General features: G+C 44.8%; 1 protein-coding gene across 9 annotated transcripts in view; it reads right to left on the bottom strand.

The window, feature by feature from the left end:
- The window catches only part of EHBP1 (EH domain binding protein 1), a 226612-nt gene extending 216964 nt beyond the window's left edge, over nucleotides 1–9648 (bottom strand). For 4 of the 9 annotated variants that reach the window (XM_057423430.1, XM_057423434.1, XM_057423431.1 and 1 more), the window contains exons 1-2: nucleotides 9390–9646; nucleotides 7949–8362 (exon numbers count right to left, since the gene is read on the bottom strand). In XM_057423430.1, the coding sequence (XP_057279413.1) occupies nucleotides 7949–8052 (104 nt within the window). In that variant the 5' untranslated portion in view covers nucleotides 8053–8362; nucleotides 9390–9646. Of the gene's footprint in view, nucleotides 1–7948; nucleotides 8363–9389 lie in introns of all 9 variants that reach the window. The other 5 variants (XM_057423429.1, XM_057423432.1, XM_057423436.1 and 2 more) reach the window with 3 other exon arrangements.
- Nucleotides 9649–18236: the final 8588 nt, after the last annotated feature.

Genomic DNA, 18236 nt, shown 5'->3' with positions numbered 1-18236 from the left:
ACTGAGTGTGTACATGAAATAAAACCTGAAACCAGTCTGTGCTAAAATAAATACACAGAGCCACAGAAATGGCAGTTCAGCAGCTGCAGAGCCTGGCCATAGTTTTGGAGTAATCCTCAAGAAAGTCTCTTTAAATAATAATAAAAATGAAAAAGAACCCCAATAAGGACTCCCCACTACAAAGAAAACCTCAACAGCCAAGCAAGAATTACTTCTGCACTGCTCATCTTTACAGGTTTGCAGACAGCTGGAAATTATAGTTCAGAAGGGCCTGCACTTCTGATTCATCTCAAAAGCTTGTGCATTTGGAAGCCCTACAGTGACAGCACAGGGCACTGACTCAGGATCTGGGTGATTTAGCTGAAGCACTCTAAGATGCTCTTGCCAGCAGCTGTGGCTCATCTCACCCCTCTGGCAGGTTTTCCTCCCTGCTCCTATCAGGGCAGCATAAGGGAAGTGCAAATGCTCCTCAAACTGCTGCAGTCCACGCTCACCTCACAAATCTGAACTGAAGTCGATGGCAGCTAACACTAACACACCAGGCAGCCTTACTCTCATTCTACCTCTGCTTCAGGGCAGAGGAAAGCAGAAGATGAATGCTGCTAAGGGACTGTGACATCTCAGCTCCACTCTTGAATCTAGAAAACCTCATGAGTCAGAGCCTTAGACAGCAGCAATGCTAGTTATGGTTCTGCTAATTTTAGCTCATGCTTAACCCACAGTTCCCAAGTCCCTGCAACGCCTTTCCAGGTGCCAAAAGCCACAACTACTCTATACCTCAACTGCCAAAACATATACCTTTCCCAGCTGAGAGGCTCTGACATAAACTATATGCTGCAGAAATACTTTTTTTTTTTCAAATACAGACAGCAAGAGGAAAAAAACAGAGACAGCTTTATTTACCCTATTCTTGTGTGCGTATCTTAAAATGAGGAACAGAAGTTCAGCTGCATAGTTCCTGTGTTTCAGAGTCCATTCTGGGACATGCAAAACAGACTTAGTACAGAGGGCAGCTCAGGAGTGTCCCACAGCAAGGTAGCAAACAGCCTGCCAAGGCCAGCTTCTACTCCAAGGAGGAAAAGGAGAGAAAGGGGCAATGGAAACAAACACACACTTCACACACTCCCCTCAGAGTAAACCAGGAAAGCTGTTAGAAGCAAACAAACAACCCCGCATCCCTACAGTCTCAGAAAACCACCCAAGCAGAATGCTTTTTACTACCCTGACTGAAGGGTTTGTTTTAGAAGTTTCCTCAGATTTAGTCAACCTTACCAGCCTCCTCCTCCTCTCCTTATTCACACTCAACTGTGAAAGGGACTTCAGCTCTCTCCAACCAATTAAAAACTAATTGAAGCAACAGACTGGCACTATACAGCCTGAGCAGTCTAAGAGACTGAAGACTCAGCTCGGATGAGGCCTACACAATGTCATAATATTTCATTTTATTTAACCTCATAAAACAAAGAGCTGAAAAGCGTATTCACTGGGATCCAATCCTGCAAAACAATTCTTTATTGCAGCTCAAGTCCACTGGGTTCAAAGGAACAGTCCACATGTACTTTACTGTATGCATGCACCACAACGCCTGCAGGAACACAGCCAGGGTTTATTTATTTGTAAAGCTCTGTGAGGAAGTTACGCACACACACAGTTTCTCTCTCAAAAAATAAAGCTGGTTAGAATGTAAGTTAGTGTATTTTGTTTATTCAAGGAGACATCCTCACCCCTTTAACTGAATAAACAATACACCATTAGGATAGATTTGTCTACACTTGGATATAACCTTATCTTTTCTGATGTAGGCAATTACTTTTATGACTGCTAGGACAGTAAACTAGGTTAAAGAATTTCTGGAAAGCATTCTGTCTCTCAAAGACAAATAAGATTTATAAGTATTTATGACAAACCCAAATCTTTCTACTTTACAGATACTAAGCTTTGTGCCTGCTTCTACCAATAAGGTCTTTAGGAACTGGATCCAGAGTTTCAAACACTCTCAAAGAGGTGCTGCAAATCAGAAATGGGTATAAATATGTAGCACTGACAATCTGAGCAGGTCAGCAGCAAGAAAGATTTCACATACTCATACCTCTCCTATTGAAATCTCTTCACTGAACAATATGTAGCCAACAATTTTGATGAGAAATTCCTAACTTGTGGTCCATGCAACAGACATAAGGCTATGAAAAGGGGCCAGGAGGCTAGCCCGGTAAGGTAGGGAAGGAAAGCAGCTGGTGTGAAGGAGTCAGGATTGGTAGACAACCTCCTGACACAACTCAGGCACAGAGCACAAAGAAGCAGATCTACATTTCTGAAACCAAGTATTTTCTTTTGGACACAAAGAAAAGAGTTGCAAGGTGGCAGAGGAGAACTGCTTTTGTGTGTGGACAGTAAGTGTGTTTTAATTGACTGCAGAAAGAAAGGAACAAGGGCAACCCTTAAGGCAGCTGGTGGTGATTATTTGGAAAGAGTAAGTTTGGCACACAGTCTAAGCCCTCAAAAAGTCCTCAGTCAAACCTGGAAATGAATGGAAAAGAAAATGCTGAAGTGTATTTGCAGATGGAGATTATTTGGTGTGGAATCAGAGATGTGAATGAAGAGTGCAAGGACAGGGTGTAATTCAATTGAAAAGAAGAAAAGAAGATGAAAAAAAACAGGAGAAATTGCACGAGACTTTCCTTGCACAAGCTACACTTGTTACAGGCTACCCAACATGCAAATGGAAGGCTGATGGAAAAACTCAGAAGAGGAAGCCCATGACAAAAAGCCTAGTTCACAGCAAAACCAACTCAAAGAGGCTCTGAATTGACCTGTAACTGTATCTCTTTCTTTCACAAGTTTGAATGCGATCATCCTTAATAATTAAAGGCACTTAGGTACTCACAAAACCCCTCTTAACAACCATGCAAAGCAAGGAAATTAACTGAGCAATGTGGCAGCCTGACCCTGTACGGGCATCCCCCAAGGATTTCTACAGCAAGCAGTTAACTCCAGTTCTCTCCGTGGCCTTCAGCACTGAAGAGTTTGTTAGAAAGCACAGAGCAGAAGGCGAGCAGACTGGTGTGAACCGTGGAATCTCAAAAAGCTCATCTCTCCCATGCACAATGCATGCCAAATCTTAAAATTCCTGCAGCATCCAGCTATGAAGCTACAATAAAAGAGAAAAACAGATGGCTAAAGCTTTCTGGGAGGAAAAAAAAAAAAAAAACCACCAAAAAAAAAAGCAAAAAGAAAGATTAAGCATTACTTCATTTCCAAAAGAGAAAGACATTTGAAAATACAGAACCTACCTCAGACCATACCTAATTTGACACAAAATGAGGCAACCTGCTTCATGGAAATGAAGCCTGTCTTCACCTAAGGCAGCATACGAGTTTAACCCTCTAAGAACATCATGGTTTGCTGTATTTTTAGGCAGGATTTAAAAGCAAAGCAGGTCATGTAGGAGATGATAGATATTACAAACATTGTAAAAAAAAAAAATAAAATAAAATAAATAAATAACCTATTTCTTTATCTCTCAAGCACCCCTGAATGGAAAATCCTGTAGAGAAGCCTCCTTATGCTTACTCTTCTCCAGCATTTTAAGCAGTTAGCACCAATGTTCAGGTGAGCTTTCTTGCTCATAAAAGCAACCAATGGACAATGACATATTAAGAACTTGGCATTCTCAGCTCAGTAAGTTAGGCCATTTTCTGTGAAAATCAGTGAATATTATACTTGAAGCCTCTACTGAGTCCTTGACTCATGAGATACCACACAAAAATAAGGAAACATAAAAGCCATCCTATAGAGCTCCATGTGCTCAGCATTAGATGCTTCAGCAACTCTGTAAAACAGCTATCACAGCTTCGGGTCCAAGTACTGGAACTGATCTTTGGTCCAAAGGAGTATTTTCATCCTGTGATGCTCCTCTGCTAAGCCTGTGCCTCAGACAAGCCTTTACTCAGTTGCCTGAACAGAGGCCTCCAGCAGCTGAGAAGCCCCAGGGTACACAAGAGATGCATGCCAGCCTGGCAGGCTTGACACAGGATCAACAGGAGACCTGGGCTTCTCCAAACTGGCAGCTTGCACTGGCAGGAAACCCAAAGGCATCTCAAACAGTGCTAGACACCAGTGTTCAGGCAACTGAACTGGATCCCCTGTGTAAGTCACAGCATCAACACATGCCAGCAATGCCCAGCAAAGCTCCTATCCCACACAGCAACAGTCTGCTCTGACAGCACAAAGCAGCAAATACAACTTTTATCGTAGAAGCCTAAGCAAAACACATGAGGCCGATTTCTGGTTTTATTCAGTGGTTTTGCACTTAGGATAGCGACTAAATTAACTCTCTTCTGCCATGCACAGTCCTTCCAGACCAGGACTGCAGCTCATTGGTGGGGGGGGGTGGAAAATCCTGGGCTGCTCCAGCTTATTCCAAGGGTAAGTGGAGGATGACACACTCCAGCACTGCCTTTGAAAAAAACAAACAAGTGCTTATACGATTAATGAAAGCATGACGTTTTCGCAGTAGCAGGAGTCAATAATCCATAAAGACCAAGACTGCATTTATTTATTTATTTTTAATGAAAGGCTCTAAATAAACAAAGTGCTCAACTTTTCAAAGGTATCCAGCATTCACAATCACAGAATCATAGAATAATTAGGGTTGGAAAGGACCTTAAGATCATCAAGTACCAACCCACCTGCGTTGGACAGGGACACCTCACACAACCATGTCACCCAAGGCTCTGTCCAACCTGGCCTTGAACACTGCCAGGGATGGAGCATTCACAATCTCTCTGGGCAACCCATTCCAGTGCCTCACCACCCTTACAGTAAAGAACTTCCTCCTTATATCCTATCTAAACTTCCCCTGTTTAAGTTTTAACCCGTTACCCCTCGTCCCATCACTACAGTCCCTAATGAAGAGTCCCTCCCCAGCATCCTTATAGGCCCCCTTCAGATACTGGAAGGCTGCTATGAGGTCTCCATGCAGCCTTCTCTTCTCCAGGCTGAACAGCCCCAACTTTCTCAGCCTGTCTTCATACAATAATCAGGTCTGGGTCAGCAGGAGCAGCCAGAATGCCACAGAAGTGACTCAGTCCTGTTAATCACCTGAAAATAAAGTTTTTTTCTAATGAAACAGTGGACAACACTGGACATTCCATCACAACCTGTCACCCCTCAAATACAGCACTGACGAAAAGCGATCATCTGAGAGCAGCTGCCTTTAATCATCATCAGGAACATGAATCAGAAATTACAGAGCAGAAAAAGCAACGAAAGGGAGTGTTTTTTTTTTTGCTGGACAAATGCTCCTGTACCTAGAGATAATCCTTTTAAACACTGAAGCAGCAACACCAGATTGGTAGAGACTTCCCACACAGCCAGCATAACTCCAGAAAAAAAGAGCAGAAGCTATTTCAAACACTAAGCTATTCAAATCAATACATGTCCAGAGGAGACAAAAAGTATTAAAGCCAACCAGAAATACACCAAAGATCGCAAACCTCATGCAATCGCTTACAAAAATACTCTAAAACACAAGTCATTTTCTGAAGAGTTAGACAAACACAAACCCAACAGAAGATAGCAGCTCACAGGCAGGCATCCAACCTGCTTTGGTCATGCACAATCCCTGCTCACAGACACATCTCAGTTCAAGTGTGTTTATGACTGCATTGTCATTTATTTTAAAATATGAATGGAGCATTCTTTTCCTCCAGAAACACTGCATTGTTAAAATGCCAGTACATTAAAATAACTTACTGCTTACTACATTTCAATCAAACAAGCTACACACTACAGCGCTGACACTTAATATATATTGAGTGCTTTCAGCAGGAACAGCATATGGAGTTCATTTCTTCCTTTTCTCACATGGGCCAAGCTCAAGAGTCAAGCTTTAGAAACAGAGGAAGAAATTATTTTGTCAGGACGTGCAAAACTGTATTTTCTCCAAAGTTAAGGAAAGATTGAGTTGAAGATTCCCAAAATATTTATAGACTTACTCTTTTGTTTCATAGAGGAATTTAACTTATGGCAGAAATATCGCATTTTAGCCTGCATGCTTAAAGAGCACTTTTGTTAAGGTTCTCCAAACAAGAGGAAGCAGAATAGAAAAGCTACAATCAAATGACTGCGTGAGTGATGTTTTCCCCTATTGTTATTTTTCCTAGAATTCATTCACATTTCACCACTATACTGTTGCTCCATCATAACCAACACAAGCACTAATCTTGCCTTTAAGTTCAAAATCACAAAATGAAGGTTCAGAAAGACAACTTACTTTAAAAAACTCAGCTGCATACCTGATTTTGAAAGGCTGTTTCACTACTTCACACAGAGGCATTTTGCTAGGTGGGCACTCTAGTTTATGATTAAACAATAAGCTAATTGTTTCTAAAATAACAAGATTGTTCACAAGAGAACTTTTGTGTGTGAATTCTTCTTAAATCAAGTGAAAGTCAGCTGCAGATCCAATCTGAACATTTCCCTGCAGCATTCATACTTCAGCGCTGAACCATTCTGCAAATTCTCATGCAAGGAGTAAATCAAAGTGAAAATGAAAGCCAAAACAGGCTACTTTATGCAAACAAAGCATTAAAAGTAATAATCACAACTGCTAAATTGAATCTGATAAATCAAAATTACCATGGAGAACTCTTTGGCCTGAAATAGAGAGCAGATTGCATGAGATAATCATGACAGTCTCTTTCAATTATTAAAACCATTTTATTTGTAGTTTATTCTGTGAATCCAAGTTCAATTTCCAAAACAATTCTCTTCTTACTAACCCCTCAAAACATTTTAGGCAAGAAGACAACTTGTTACAGAAAAAATAACCTGAAAGTGTTCCTTTAAGACAGAGCAACAAGCAGCCTCCCAGCATATTTGACAGAGATTTCCAACTCCAAGACACAGAATTTAAATCTGTAGAGGCAATTACTCATAACCAGTGCAAGCAGTCAATGCAAGCACCAAACTTGCCAACAAGAAGAAAGGCCAAGTATTAGAAAGGAGGCTGCAGTTTATTACAAGGCAATTTGAACATCTCAGTCCACGAGGTCTGGAAAGTACTTTCTTCATCCCCTGACACTACAGACTCTCACTAATGTGAGGAATTATGTCAGTAATGTCAATATTCCAAACATATAAAAGAGCACTTAAGTATTTGTATAATGGAGATCTTTACCTGACTATTTAAAAGCTGCTTCTAGTCTTCCCTGGCAGATTTATTTAAGCTTATTCCACACAGGAAGGAAGACGCACCAGATCCATACCATTAACTGTTAATTGCTGTCTAGTCAGCTCCAAAGCCATCCAACTGGACCACCACTGCACAAAATTATCATCTAAAATACCTTAAAAGAATTCCCAAGGATCTATCTCTTGCCTCCTCCCATTAAAATGTGGAAAGGAACAAGGAAAAGAAGGAAAGACAAAGCATCAGCAGATGCAAAAGTCAAAACTGAAATGGGGATCCACCCCAGATTAACACACCACCATCTTCCAGGACTCATCTCAAACGCCTCAGTAAGGTAACCACAGTGTCAGCAGATAACGCTCAGCACCAAAAGTTGAGCTGGAAGCTGGAACAGCTCACAGGAAATATTTAATTAAACAAAAATATCAAAAACTAAAACCACCAAAACCCAAAACCAAAACCACACCATCAAGTCACACATACCAAGCTAATAAATGCACTGTCCTCTGCATGACAAAAACAATACCAGCTTAGAAAAATCAGTGTACAGAACAAAACCAACAGGTCCAAGATAAATGCACAGCAAAACAAGCACTCATCAAGACAAGCACCTCACGCTGCTGCTTCAGGCAAAAGAAAGCATGGGGAGAAGACCAGTGCATGCACACCAAACAGTACAAAATGAGCAACATCCTTCCTATTTCAGCACCACCAGCTTACTCCACTCATTCGTGCAGCAACACGAGTGCTTCTTACCATTTTTTGGTGCACTCGACCATCAGCTCCTGGTAAGAGGCCACAAACTGGAACTTGGAAGCATGTTTCCCAACACGCTGCAGTCTTTTCCAAACTGAAGCCATGATGGTGAGAAATACCAGTCCTCTCACACAGTAGCAACTCTGCTAATAGCAGTGTAGGTTGAAGAGTGTGTGTGTTCAATACCAGCAGACTTATATAGAGACACAGTAAAAAAAACAGTGCATGAGGAAGTTGATGGGATGTCTACAATTCATATTCTGCCTCTCCCTTCTTCACGGTAAATCCCAGTCTAGCTGAGTGGCTCATCACTGGACAGGAGCAGCATGCAGAAGGAGTGGATAGGTAACTGAAAGGAAGTTCTCTCACAGAATCATCATTCTTCACACAGTAGATGATGTGGAGACTGCAGGACTGGAAGACAGATAGAGCAGAGGGGATAAAGCATTGGTTAATATACCCCAGACTACAGTGCTGCAATTGCACGTGATCTTGAACCTTTCAAGCAACCACAATAGACCACAAAAACATACCCCCTTCCTGCTGTCATCCCCCCTCCCTCCAATTAAATAAATAAATAAGAATGCTGCAGCAATTTCAGGAATGCAAACCACGAGTCTGTTTGGAAACATATCAACATGTCCTTTTATCAGCACCATCATAACTGGCAACAACAACAAAAAAGGGCAGGTCAGGGCCACACCGAATCCTTATGTAGCATCTCCAGGAAGCAATGCGAAGTGGCTGAGGTGCTGCCAATGTGCACCCAGAGGGAGGGACACAGGGAGATGAAAGCAAGTTCTTTGTCTTGATGACAAAAGGTGTAACAGTTGTTTCCTCTCACACACACACACACACCTCCTGCTCCCATTTCTCCTTCCAAGGAGAAGGAATAGCCAAGAAGCCGACATGGAAGTGCTACTACTTAAATGCCTGTGCCAAGGTGAGGAGGAGGATGAGAGATGAAGGGGCATTTCTTGAGCCCTCGCTGCATCATACTGAAATGGAAATGCCTCTCCATCCTGAACTGAGAAACCCTCACCAGGGAGGCAAAAAGGAAGAAACCCAGACAGGTCTTCTCCCTCCATAGGAAAGCAACATCTCTGCTGGGTGTGAAGGAAAAAGCCTCTTCATTGGGAACGTGGGGAAGCAAACGATGTCGGCACCTGGCGAGGAGGCCGGGCAGGATGGCATCAAGGCTGGCAAGGAGGCAACCTGGCTCCAGGAATGTCCCGTTGAGGGAGGGGGGGACCGTCCCCGCGCCGCGTCCCGCCCCACCAGCCCCTGTCACCTCAGCGCCCAGCCCGTGGGGCAGCGCCCCCCGCAGCCGTTACCGTTTAAAACGCTAAAACGCCAACGGCAAGGAGCAAGGGAGGGGGGGAAGAGGGACGGCTCGGGGAGCGGGAGGGGACGAGACACAGGGCAGCGCCGCTGCACTCACCTGCCCGGCTCCTCACGGGCGGTCCCCGCCGGGCGGGCGCTAGCACCACACGGCAGGCGACAGTCAGCGTTGCCGCTGCCCATTACTGCGGCAGCCCCGCCGGCGGCAGCGCCCTGCGGCTGTCCCCGTCCTCCTGCAGCCTCATGGCGAGCACAGGGCACACTCCGCTCCTGCTCTCCTCGCCTCACCCCGAAGGCGAGGCAGCCTGCGCGAGTCCCGCCGCGCCTCACGCCACCACCATCGCCCTCCTGCCGGCGCCGCGCCGCGCCTCACCCCAGCCCGCCGCTCCCCCCGCCCCCGCCGCCCGGCTGAGCCCGCCCCTGCCACGCCATTGGCTGCGCCACCCGCTTCCCAGAGCCTATTGGCTAACGCCCCCTGTCAATCACCTGCGGGCGAAAGCGGCGATCCTCGCGCAGCGGAGAGAGGGAGGTAGTGCGAGCCGACGGAGCTCACAGACGCTCTTCTCCCGCCCCTGACTTCATCTCTTTTGTGATTGGTGGCAGCGCTCTAGGAGGCGGGGTTTCTTGAAAGGAGGAGCTATTCGATAGGTGGACGAGGCTGTCCGTCAGTACGAAAGTGTCCGGTGATTGGCATCCGAAAGCCGAGGATGGGCGTGGCGCCAGGAGCAGGCTGTCAGGGGAGGGGCGTGGCCCCGCGGCGGCTGGCAGCGGCCTTCGGGACCCGGCGACGCCGTCTGAGGGCTGCGGGTGGCTGAAGGAGGGAGCGGAGCACGGGCCGGGAGGGAGCCTCCGCCGCCGCCTGTCAGGTCGGCGCGGGAGGGAGCAGAGGCGGTGGGAGGGGAGGGAAAGTCACCGCGGGGGACGGTACCGGCAGCGGGGCCGTCCCTCAGGAGGTGTCGTCGCAGCGCGATCCGGACCTCTGCGCTGGAGTCCTTGTGGGGGTCGATGGAAACGAAAGGCGGAATTAGATAACGCGGGCAGGGGATTCTTTGCTGATTCCCCTCGGTTATGTGCTCTGTGGGCTTCACCCAAACACTGGGGTTTGGCTGTTGGGTGCAGTTTGATGTAGATGCATCTGCAGCGTCGAAGGGAGCCGTGAGGGGGTGATCCCTGTGGGAATTCCCTGCTCTCCTGGCTGCCGCTTCTCCCAATGTGGTGCCAGATACAAGCCCTCGGTGTTAGATTCCAGCTTTAATCTAAGGTGAAATGGGAGTTTATTCCAGTTCAGAGACGAAATGCCACACTGCTTCCTGCCCATTTGCCTTCCAAAGCCCCCTTTTAAGTCACAGATCCCAAAGCACTGTTGCCAACAAGTTGATTCTGGAGTCAGGATAACGTCGTGTGGGAGCTAATCCTGAACCTATCAGCCAGCCAAGTAAGAAACTAAGCCAGCTATCAAGTGGAAGCACGGGGAAATAAGAAAGTTAATGCAGTGGAGGTCTGAGAACAGCTGTGAAATTGAAGCCCCGGGGCTTTGCAGTCCTCTCTTCTTTCTCATGACAAACCAAACAGAGGCCAAGCCTGACCTATGGACTGGGAAGCCCTTTATCCCTGTCTTTTCCTTCTCTTCCCTAAGCTGCCTCTCTCTGTGCTGGCATATCACAGAGGCTGCCAGCATTCAGTGGCTGGAGTGAAATGAGAGAAAAAACGACTGTGTGGATGGCCACAGGCCTAAGCTAAACTAAGCGACTTTGGAGAGGGGGAATATTTGAGCTATTAAAAAGGTCAGCTCCTTGCTTATAATGTGCTAGTCTTCATTCCTTTGCCTTCTCTCAGGACAGATTTACTTATCCGAGCTGCCAGAGGGCATGAATTTTCTACCTATTTGGAGCTGTCCTGGAAGAGGCAGTGATTTTCCTTCTTAAAGCATTACACTGGAATGTGAAAGACAGTTGTACTTACACAGATTTTCTCGGAAATGTTCTCTTTTCCTGCATATTTTTGAAGTTACAATTTGAAGATTTTTACACATTTGCCTAAGATTTCTGTCCCAGTTTTGCAGCTGGTCTGCACACACAGAGGGAGGCATTACTGGGTTTTGTAAGAGCAGATCACCTGCTTAGGATGTGGGAAACGAGGCCAGGATTTCCAGAACGCGTCAGAACGCGCGGTCTGGAGCACACATATGCTTGGTTCTGACTTGGAAAATACCAGACGGAAATCTGGCAGCTGTAAGGTGTATCAAACAAGTCATTTAAAATTCCAGTGGCCCTGAGGAGCTCCTTGGTTACTCATACCAGGGAAATACCAAGAGTCAGTTGTACTGATTTTGTTTCAAAAGATGTCTATTCCGTATATACTAAAGGAGTTGACCTGTAAGCTGCTCTGATTTATCTTCTGAATACCATACAGCATCCAGGCTAATTCCTAAGACATATCTTTGGCCAAGACCTTTTTTCCTTGAATGAGAGAGACATTTTCTATCCTGTGGAATAAACGCAGAAGGTCTGGTGGTTGGTTCAGTGACTTGTGTTTCAAACATCATTACTTATTAACATTTTCCACTTCTTTCCTTCAGGTTACACCAGGCCTAAGAAGTACACAGCATAAGGCTGCTTCCTTCATTGTGTGGGGAGACTTGTAACACAGGCAGTTATCCTACAGATTATTTATTTTACAGGTTTTAAGAGTAGGAATCCTCGGCTCTAACAATTTTGGGGAAGCTTTAGGACATTTCAAAGAGCGTGAGCAATTATTCTGGAAAGAAGAGCAAGATCTGCAGCTGCAGATTAGAAGCTAGAGGCCACCTCAGCGTTCTCAGGTTACTGGACTGCGTCCTAGACCAGACCAACTCAATAGCCCTTGTGACTTCTGTTGGCTTCTCACAGCCCAAAGCAACCAATAATCAGCGGAAGGGATTAGCAAAGGTATGGGTGAAGAACCCCATTCCCCTTCCCCTGCTCAGAGCACAGCACGGAACTCCTGCATTGACTTCATTGCCACACTGAAAAGATCTTTTCAGTGATCCTGCCAGCCATAAGCCTGATATGTGCTGGTGATCCAGCAGAAACCATAGCTCAGCCATGCAGCGCGGTTCAGGATCTGAGCCAAAATCTAGGGAAACAGTCACATTTTTTTACTTCATCCAATATTATGAGCTTGATGGTGGAAACAAGCAAAGGTAGTTACACCAAAGTGCCCAATACTTTTTTATACCTGGGTGAACAACTCTCATGTGATGCCACAAGGGTCCTCCTGACTATGAAAACATTATGCATCATTTTTGTACAGTGTCAGAGACCTCACTCGTGAGCAGGAAAAAGAGTCATGTGCTGAATAGACAGATACTGTTTTGTTATTTAAAGATATATATGATTCAGTCTACTTAAACTGTATTCCTGTCAGAACTGCTGCTTCCTTCCATAAGGAAGGACAGGTGAGGAAGTGTATTGTATACATTTGAGTACATTTTCACGTGTGTCATTCTGGAAATGGCATGGAGTGGGAGAGCAGCTGAGAGCTGCTTACATTGAGAAGTTGGCGAGGCCGACCAGGGACTCCCCAGAGCAGCCTGACCCGGTTCTTTATAAGCAGCTGGTTCCACCAGGACACCCTTACTATCCAAAAATACATACTTGTGCTCTGTTGCTCCTCTTCCCCCTTGCTCCATGGTGACACTGAAATATACAGCCTCCCTCACAATCTCACCAGAAATCCCAATATTTATTTTCTTCCTGGATTTTAACGCCTGCTTTGGCTTGATGGTGGTAGATTGCAAGCCTCCTGGTCCAAATAGAAAGATGATCTATGCTCTATTTATGTTATTTCCTGTCAAGCTTTAAAGATACACAGCCTATCCCTTATCCTTCAGTGCCTTGTCATCAGCATGACTAAGGACATGTTCACCAATAAAGAAATGACCTTTGCTAGAAATAGCTATCATTATAAATCTCAGTTTCCCTGCCCTTCTGTGTATGAGCCTGCAGAAATGTCACTCAGGAGATCAACTAATTAGAATCTGTCAAATTTGCAAGAGCAATTTTTGAGTTTTTTGCCTCAGCTTTTTGAGGCAATGGGCGATGCGCATGAGGCTACCCTCACCTGCTTACATTTTAAACCTTCTTGTATTGTCTAAATCACATCAAAAGTTGGATCCCATGTTAATGAAGGTAGTGGAGAATTTGCACTGACCTCAGTAGATCTGCATAAAGTACCATCCTCCTGGTCCCCAAGACATCACTGACTGATGTGTGACACCATAAAATTCAGCTCTCTAGCCAGTAATGTTCACCAAGTTCTACGACAGCACACTTGTCTGCTCTTTTTGTTTCTTAACAACCCAACAGTAAATAAATATATACATACACATACATAACAATAAAAATGTATGCAGCAACAAAACATGGTTTTTAATCCTCCCTTCTTTTGTTTCTTGTGTGTTGCTGATTTTCCACTCAGCTGTCTTTTCACATGATGTGCCGACACCCAACAACCGTTCTGTTTTGGAGGGAAAAATGTTCTGAATATTCTCTCTGCTAGATATTGATGATAAGGGAAGGGGGGAAGGGTGGAATACCCTGTTTTATTTGTGCAATGAAAGACTTTGAGACTTGCAGCTGAGGAAAGGCAATTCCCACATTGCAGAATTAGATAGCCCAGTTCCTATCACAGCCTGTAACAAAAGCATATAATTTCAGCAATATTCCCAGCTGCACTTAAAGCACCAGGCATAAAAAAATCACAATTTGTTCTTGCTTTACCAGCAAAATAAGTGGATTTTAGGATGTGCTCTGTTGGTCTCGCATTTTGTTAGCATTCTGGCAGGGCCAAAGCAGGCCAGATAGCCTGGTACTTACCTACTGACCAGCTCACATATGCAGTGTTCCTACCCCAGGCCAGGTCTCAGCCCAAGGCACTGAGCTGTGTACAGGCACCCACCCTGGTAAACCTCATCCTCAGCCTGCCTCCAGAGGCCAGGCTCACACAAGCTCTGCTGCCAAGGATAATCTACAGAGATAGGGGCTGGGTTAACTCACCAGCACCTCTTTCTATGAATGCTCTAGCCAGCCATTCTCCTGCTATGGCTGGAGCCCACACTTGTATGTGGTGAGACCCTGCTGTGCTTCAGCCTCCAGGCTCTGTGCCAGATAGGGTACCCAAAAGGCCCATTCCCTGGGTGGCCCCTTCCTGTTAGCACTGCTTTGCACCCCAGCTTTATTATGCAACCCCACAGGCACTAGCTACTCCCTGCCCTGCCCCTCTTAACCCCACTTCCCTGTCTTACAGGCAAAGTCAAGCAGGCTGGTTCGAAGAGTGGATGAAAATCATCCTCACCTGTCTTTCCTTTATCTCCTCTTCTTCGTCTGGCTGAAATTCTTCCCAAACCACTCAGCAGTAAGGGGCATGTTGTATTTATCTGCAGACGAGGTCAAGGACAGGAGTCACATTCCTGACATGCAGAAGCCACATTGCAGTTCAGCCTGTGGAGGCAAGACAAAAGATGGGGTATTGATGATGGAGGCCCATGCACTGTGGACAGCATTGCCCTGTTCTGTACCATAAACCTTTGGATTAGAACTGCTTTCTCCAAGTTTATTATCAGCTCGCTTGTTAGTCAGCTTGCAATGGTCTGAATGAGTTTCATCATTAACCTTTCAATATCCTTGTGAATTGTGCACATCTCTTAGTGGCCCCAGTTTTTGTCTTCTTTTTAAAAAAGGAAAAAAAAAAGAAGGCAATATAAAAAGCAGCAGCCTGTACTTTTTCCATAAATAACCACTTTCGATCTTTTATCATGCTTAGTGCCTCCTGTACCTTTTCCAGTTCTTCAATACCCTTCCTGTGTGGTCTCCCCAGCCTTTTTGCAAAGTATAATTATGCTTGTATAGGACATCCTGCAGCGCTAATGAGGTAAAGAATGCCTTTGTTCTTCTCTTTTTAAAATAAACAGCAGAGAGTGTGGCAGCATGGCCAGAGCAGTGATCATCGCCCTGTACTGGGCACTGGTGAGGCTGCACTTGAATCCTGTGTTCAGTTCTGGGCCCCTCACTACAGAAAGACATGGAGGTGCTGGAGCAGGTCCAGAGAAGGGCAACAAAGCTGGTGAAGGGTCTGGAGCACAAATGTGATGAGGCTGAGGGACCTGGGGGTGTTTAGTCTAGAGAAGGCTCAGGGGGGACCTTGTCACTCTCTCCAACTGCCTGAAAGGAGGTTGTAGTGAGGTGGGGGTCGGTCTCTTCTCTTGAGTAACAAGCGGTAGGACAAGAGGTAATGGCCTCAAGTGTAGATGACACTTCAGTCACGTGGTTTAGTGGTGGACTTGGCAGTGTTTAGTTAACAGTTGGACTCGAAGATCTTAAGGGTCTTTTCCAACCTAAAGGATTCTTTCTTATCAAATAATCCAGCTGTTAATTTAGGATGCCTTTTATAAACAATGACCTTTTTCTCTGAAACTGTTCACTTTCTCATTGTCATTTTCTTTTTCCCTTCTTTTCTACAGTTATTTTCCACTTCAAGCATGGCCTTATTTTTTTCATATATACTTTTTTAATAACTTTGTTACAGGTTATATACTTTCTCATAACCTACCACCAACACTCTGTAGAGACAGCTGAAAGGACCAAACTTTAGACAAGATGAAGACAGGGTGCAACCGATGGCTAGGATTGGGAAAAAGCATCTCAGACAGGTATGGCAGCACAAGTGAGAAAGCGAGACTCTTTTTCCGCAGAGGTTAAGAACAGAAAGATCATCTTCTGAGAGCTATGGAAGAAAATAAGAGATGGAGCAAGTTCAGAGGAAGACCTGCTTCCTAGCTCCCATACACACACCCATTCTACGTGGCACTGGATATATCAGATCTCTGATTAATCAGATATAGCTGCTTCATGGAGGCATCTAAGGAAACTGCAGATTCAAAGGTGGGAAGGTCAAGGAGTGAATGTTGTACAGCCCATACATGTTTTTCTACTGAGATCCTGTTTATTAGGAAAGGAGTAGCTGGACATGCAATCAGAATACTGAACTGGAAAAATGTAAAGCCTTCTAACTGTATTTCTGTAACTCTGCATAAATGCCAGGGAAATCGTAAAAGGTAATACAGCCGCCTCTAAAGATTATGCAGGAAATACTTCTTTGCACAGATATCATATCATATGTCTCCTTTAAAGAGAACGCCTGGTTAACTTTGGACCTACACCATCATTCATCCATGCAGTACATCAGTAACAGAGACACGCTTCCTTAGAGTACAGGCATTAGCAATGCACGTATCATCATAGATCAAATCTGGGGCCTTCTTGGAAGCCTGTCTAGAAGCAATTACCTTGCAGATGTAGTAAGACAATATATTATGCAAACCAGTGCTCTTACCAGACTGAGGAAATTTGTATCTAACAACTTGTACAACCAGAATCCAAAACATCATACATTAGCACTTGATGAAAAGAATCTCAAAGCACAGAGTGGAAATACATGTATGTGGTGTGACCTTCAACCTGCAGATTTATAGGTAGCAAATTTGCAGCTGATGAAAATGAGCCCCATGGACCTGGTCTCTTTCCCCAAGTAACAAGGCATAGGACAAGAGGTAATGGCCTCAAGCTGCACCGGGGGGGTGTTGATTGGATATTAGGAAAAATGTCTTCAGAGAGAGGGTTGTCAGGTATTGGAACAGGCTGCCCAGGGCAGTGGTGGAGTCACCATCCCCGGAAGTGTTCAAAAACCATGTAGATGAGCCTCTCAGTGACATGGTTTAGCGGTGGCCTTGGCAGTCCTGGGGTGACTGTTGGACATGATCATCTTAAAGGTCTTTTCCAACCTTGATGATTCTATTATTCTATGCAAGACATGCAAGTGGACAAGTGTTTGCAGACTTTGGTTGTGGTGTTGGGCAGGTGTGAGGTGGTGTGGAGAGAATCAGTTTCGAAAGAACAACCGATTATTAATTGTGTTGTAAAAATGACTGCAAAGTTTCCTGCTCAATCTTTAAAATCTGAGCGGCCACCCAGTTTTGATAAATATCTCTAGTTAATCTGAAAATGAAACTAAATAATCACACCCAAGGTAGGCAATTCCAGACTCGGAAACGGCTCTTCAATGCCCAGATTAATCCACAGGGATTTAAATGGTGTTGCAAGTTATTTTTAACTGAGTGTATTACCTTATCACTAATCCCCCTGCATGCTGTTTAAACTGCATATATATTAAAGTCACACTGTCAGAAAACATGGGGACAGTTAGCTTCCAAAATTTGCATGCAGCAATACTGAGTTCAACTTCATCCACATAAAATGGTTGAGAGTTTGCTCACAGAATATGCATCAAATCACACAGAAAAGGTACCCCTCATAGGTACTGTGATGGCAAAAAGAGCATTCTGGTGGATATGCTTTGACAGGGATGTGGGCTGAAATCTGTCTGGTGATCAACCACTAAACACCTCTAACAAATAAACCAGCCCAAAACTCTGTCTACTGTATATACTGCTGGCAGTCCTGCACTGGGGAAAAAAACATGCAAATGTTGACTAATTCCTGTGGTGCTTTCACTTAATACAGAGAGCCAACCATCCAAAGCTACAGAATGGGACCACCATTCTTCAGCCCCTTCCAGATCCGTACACACTCACTGGCTGCCCCGAGAACCCCTAAGCCATTCTTTCTAAGGACAAAAAGGATACATCAAACATCATAGTTATTACCTAAATTCTCCAATGATACTGATATCCACACAGTTAGGAAAAAATGTTAGATCTCAGTACAAATAGGATGTAGGACTCATTTCGCCAGATGATGGTGGGGTTTGGGCTCCTCCAGTTTGCCCCACTTAAGAATCTCATATTTGCTAAATTCCTCTGCAGGAGCTTGTGGAGGACATGCAGCCTTACTGACGGTCTATCCCTATTGCAGACTCCTCAGTGAGTCCCCAGCTGAAGGAATAGGTTGCT

The sequence above is a fragment of the Pezoporus wallicus genome, unplaced genomic scaffold, assembly GCF_028554395.1.
Source record: "Pezoporus wallicus isolate ANWC-B61680 ecotype Strahan unplaced genomic scaffold, APGP_CSIRO_Pwel_v1 contig_4191, whole genome shotgun sequence".
Classification (NCBI taxonomy): domain Eukaryota; kingdom Metazoa; phylum Chordata; class Aves; order Psittaciformes; family Psittacidae; genus Pezoporus; species Pezoporus wallicus.
This window is presented reverse-complemented; position numbering and strand designations above follow the sequence as displayed.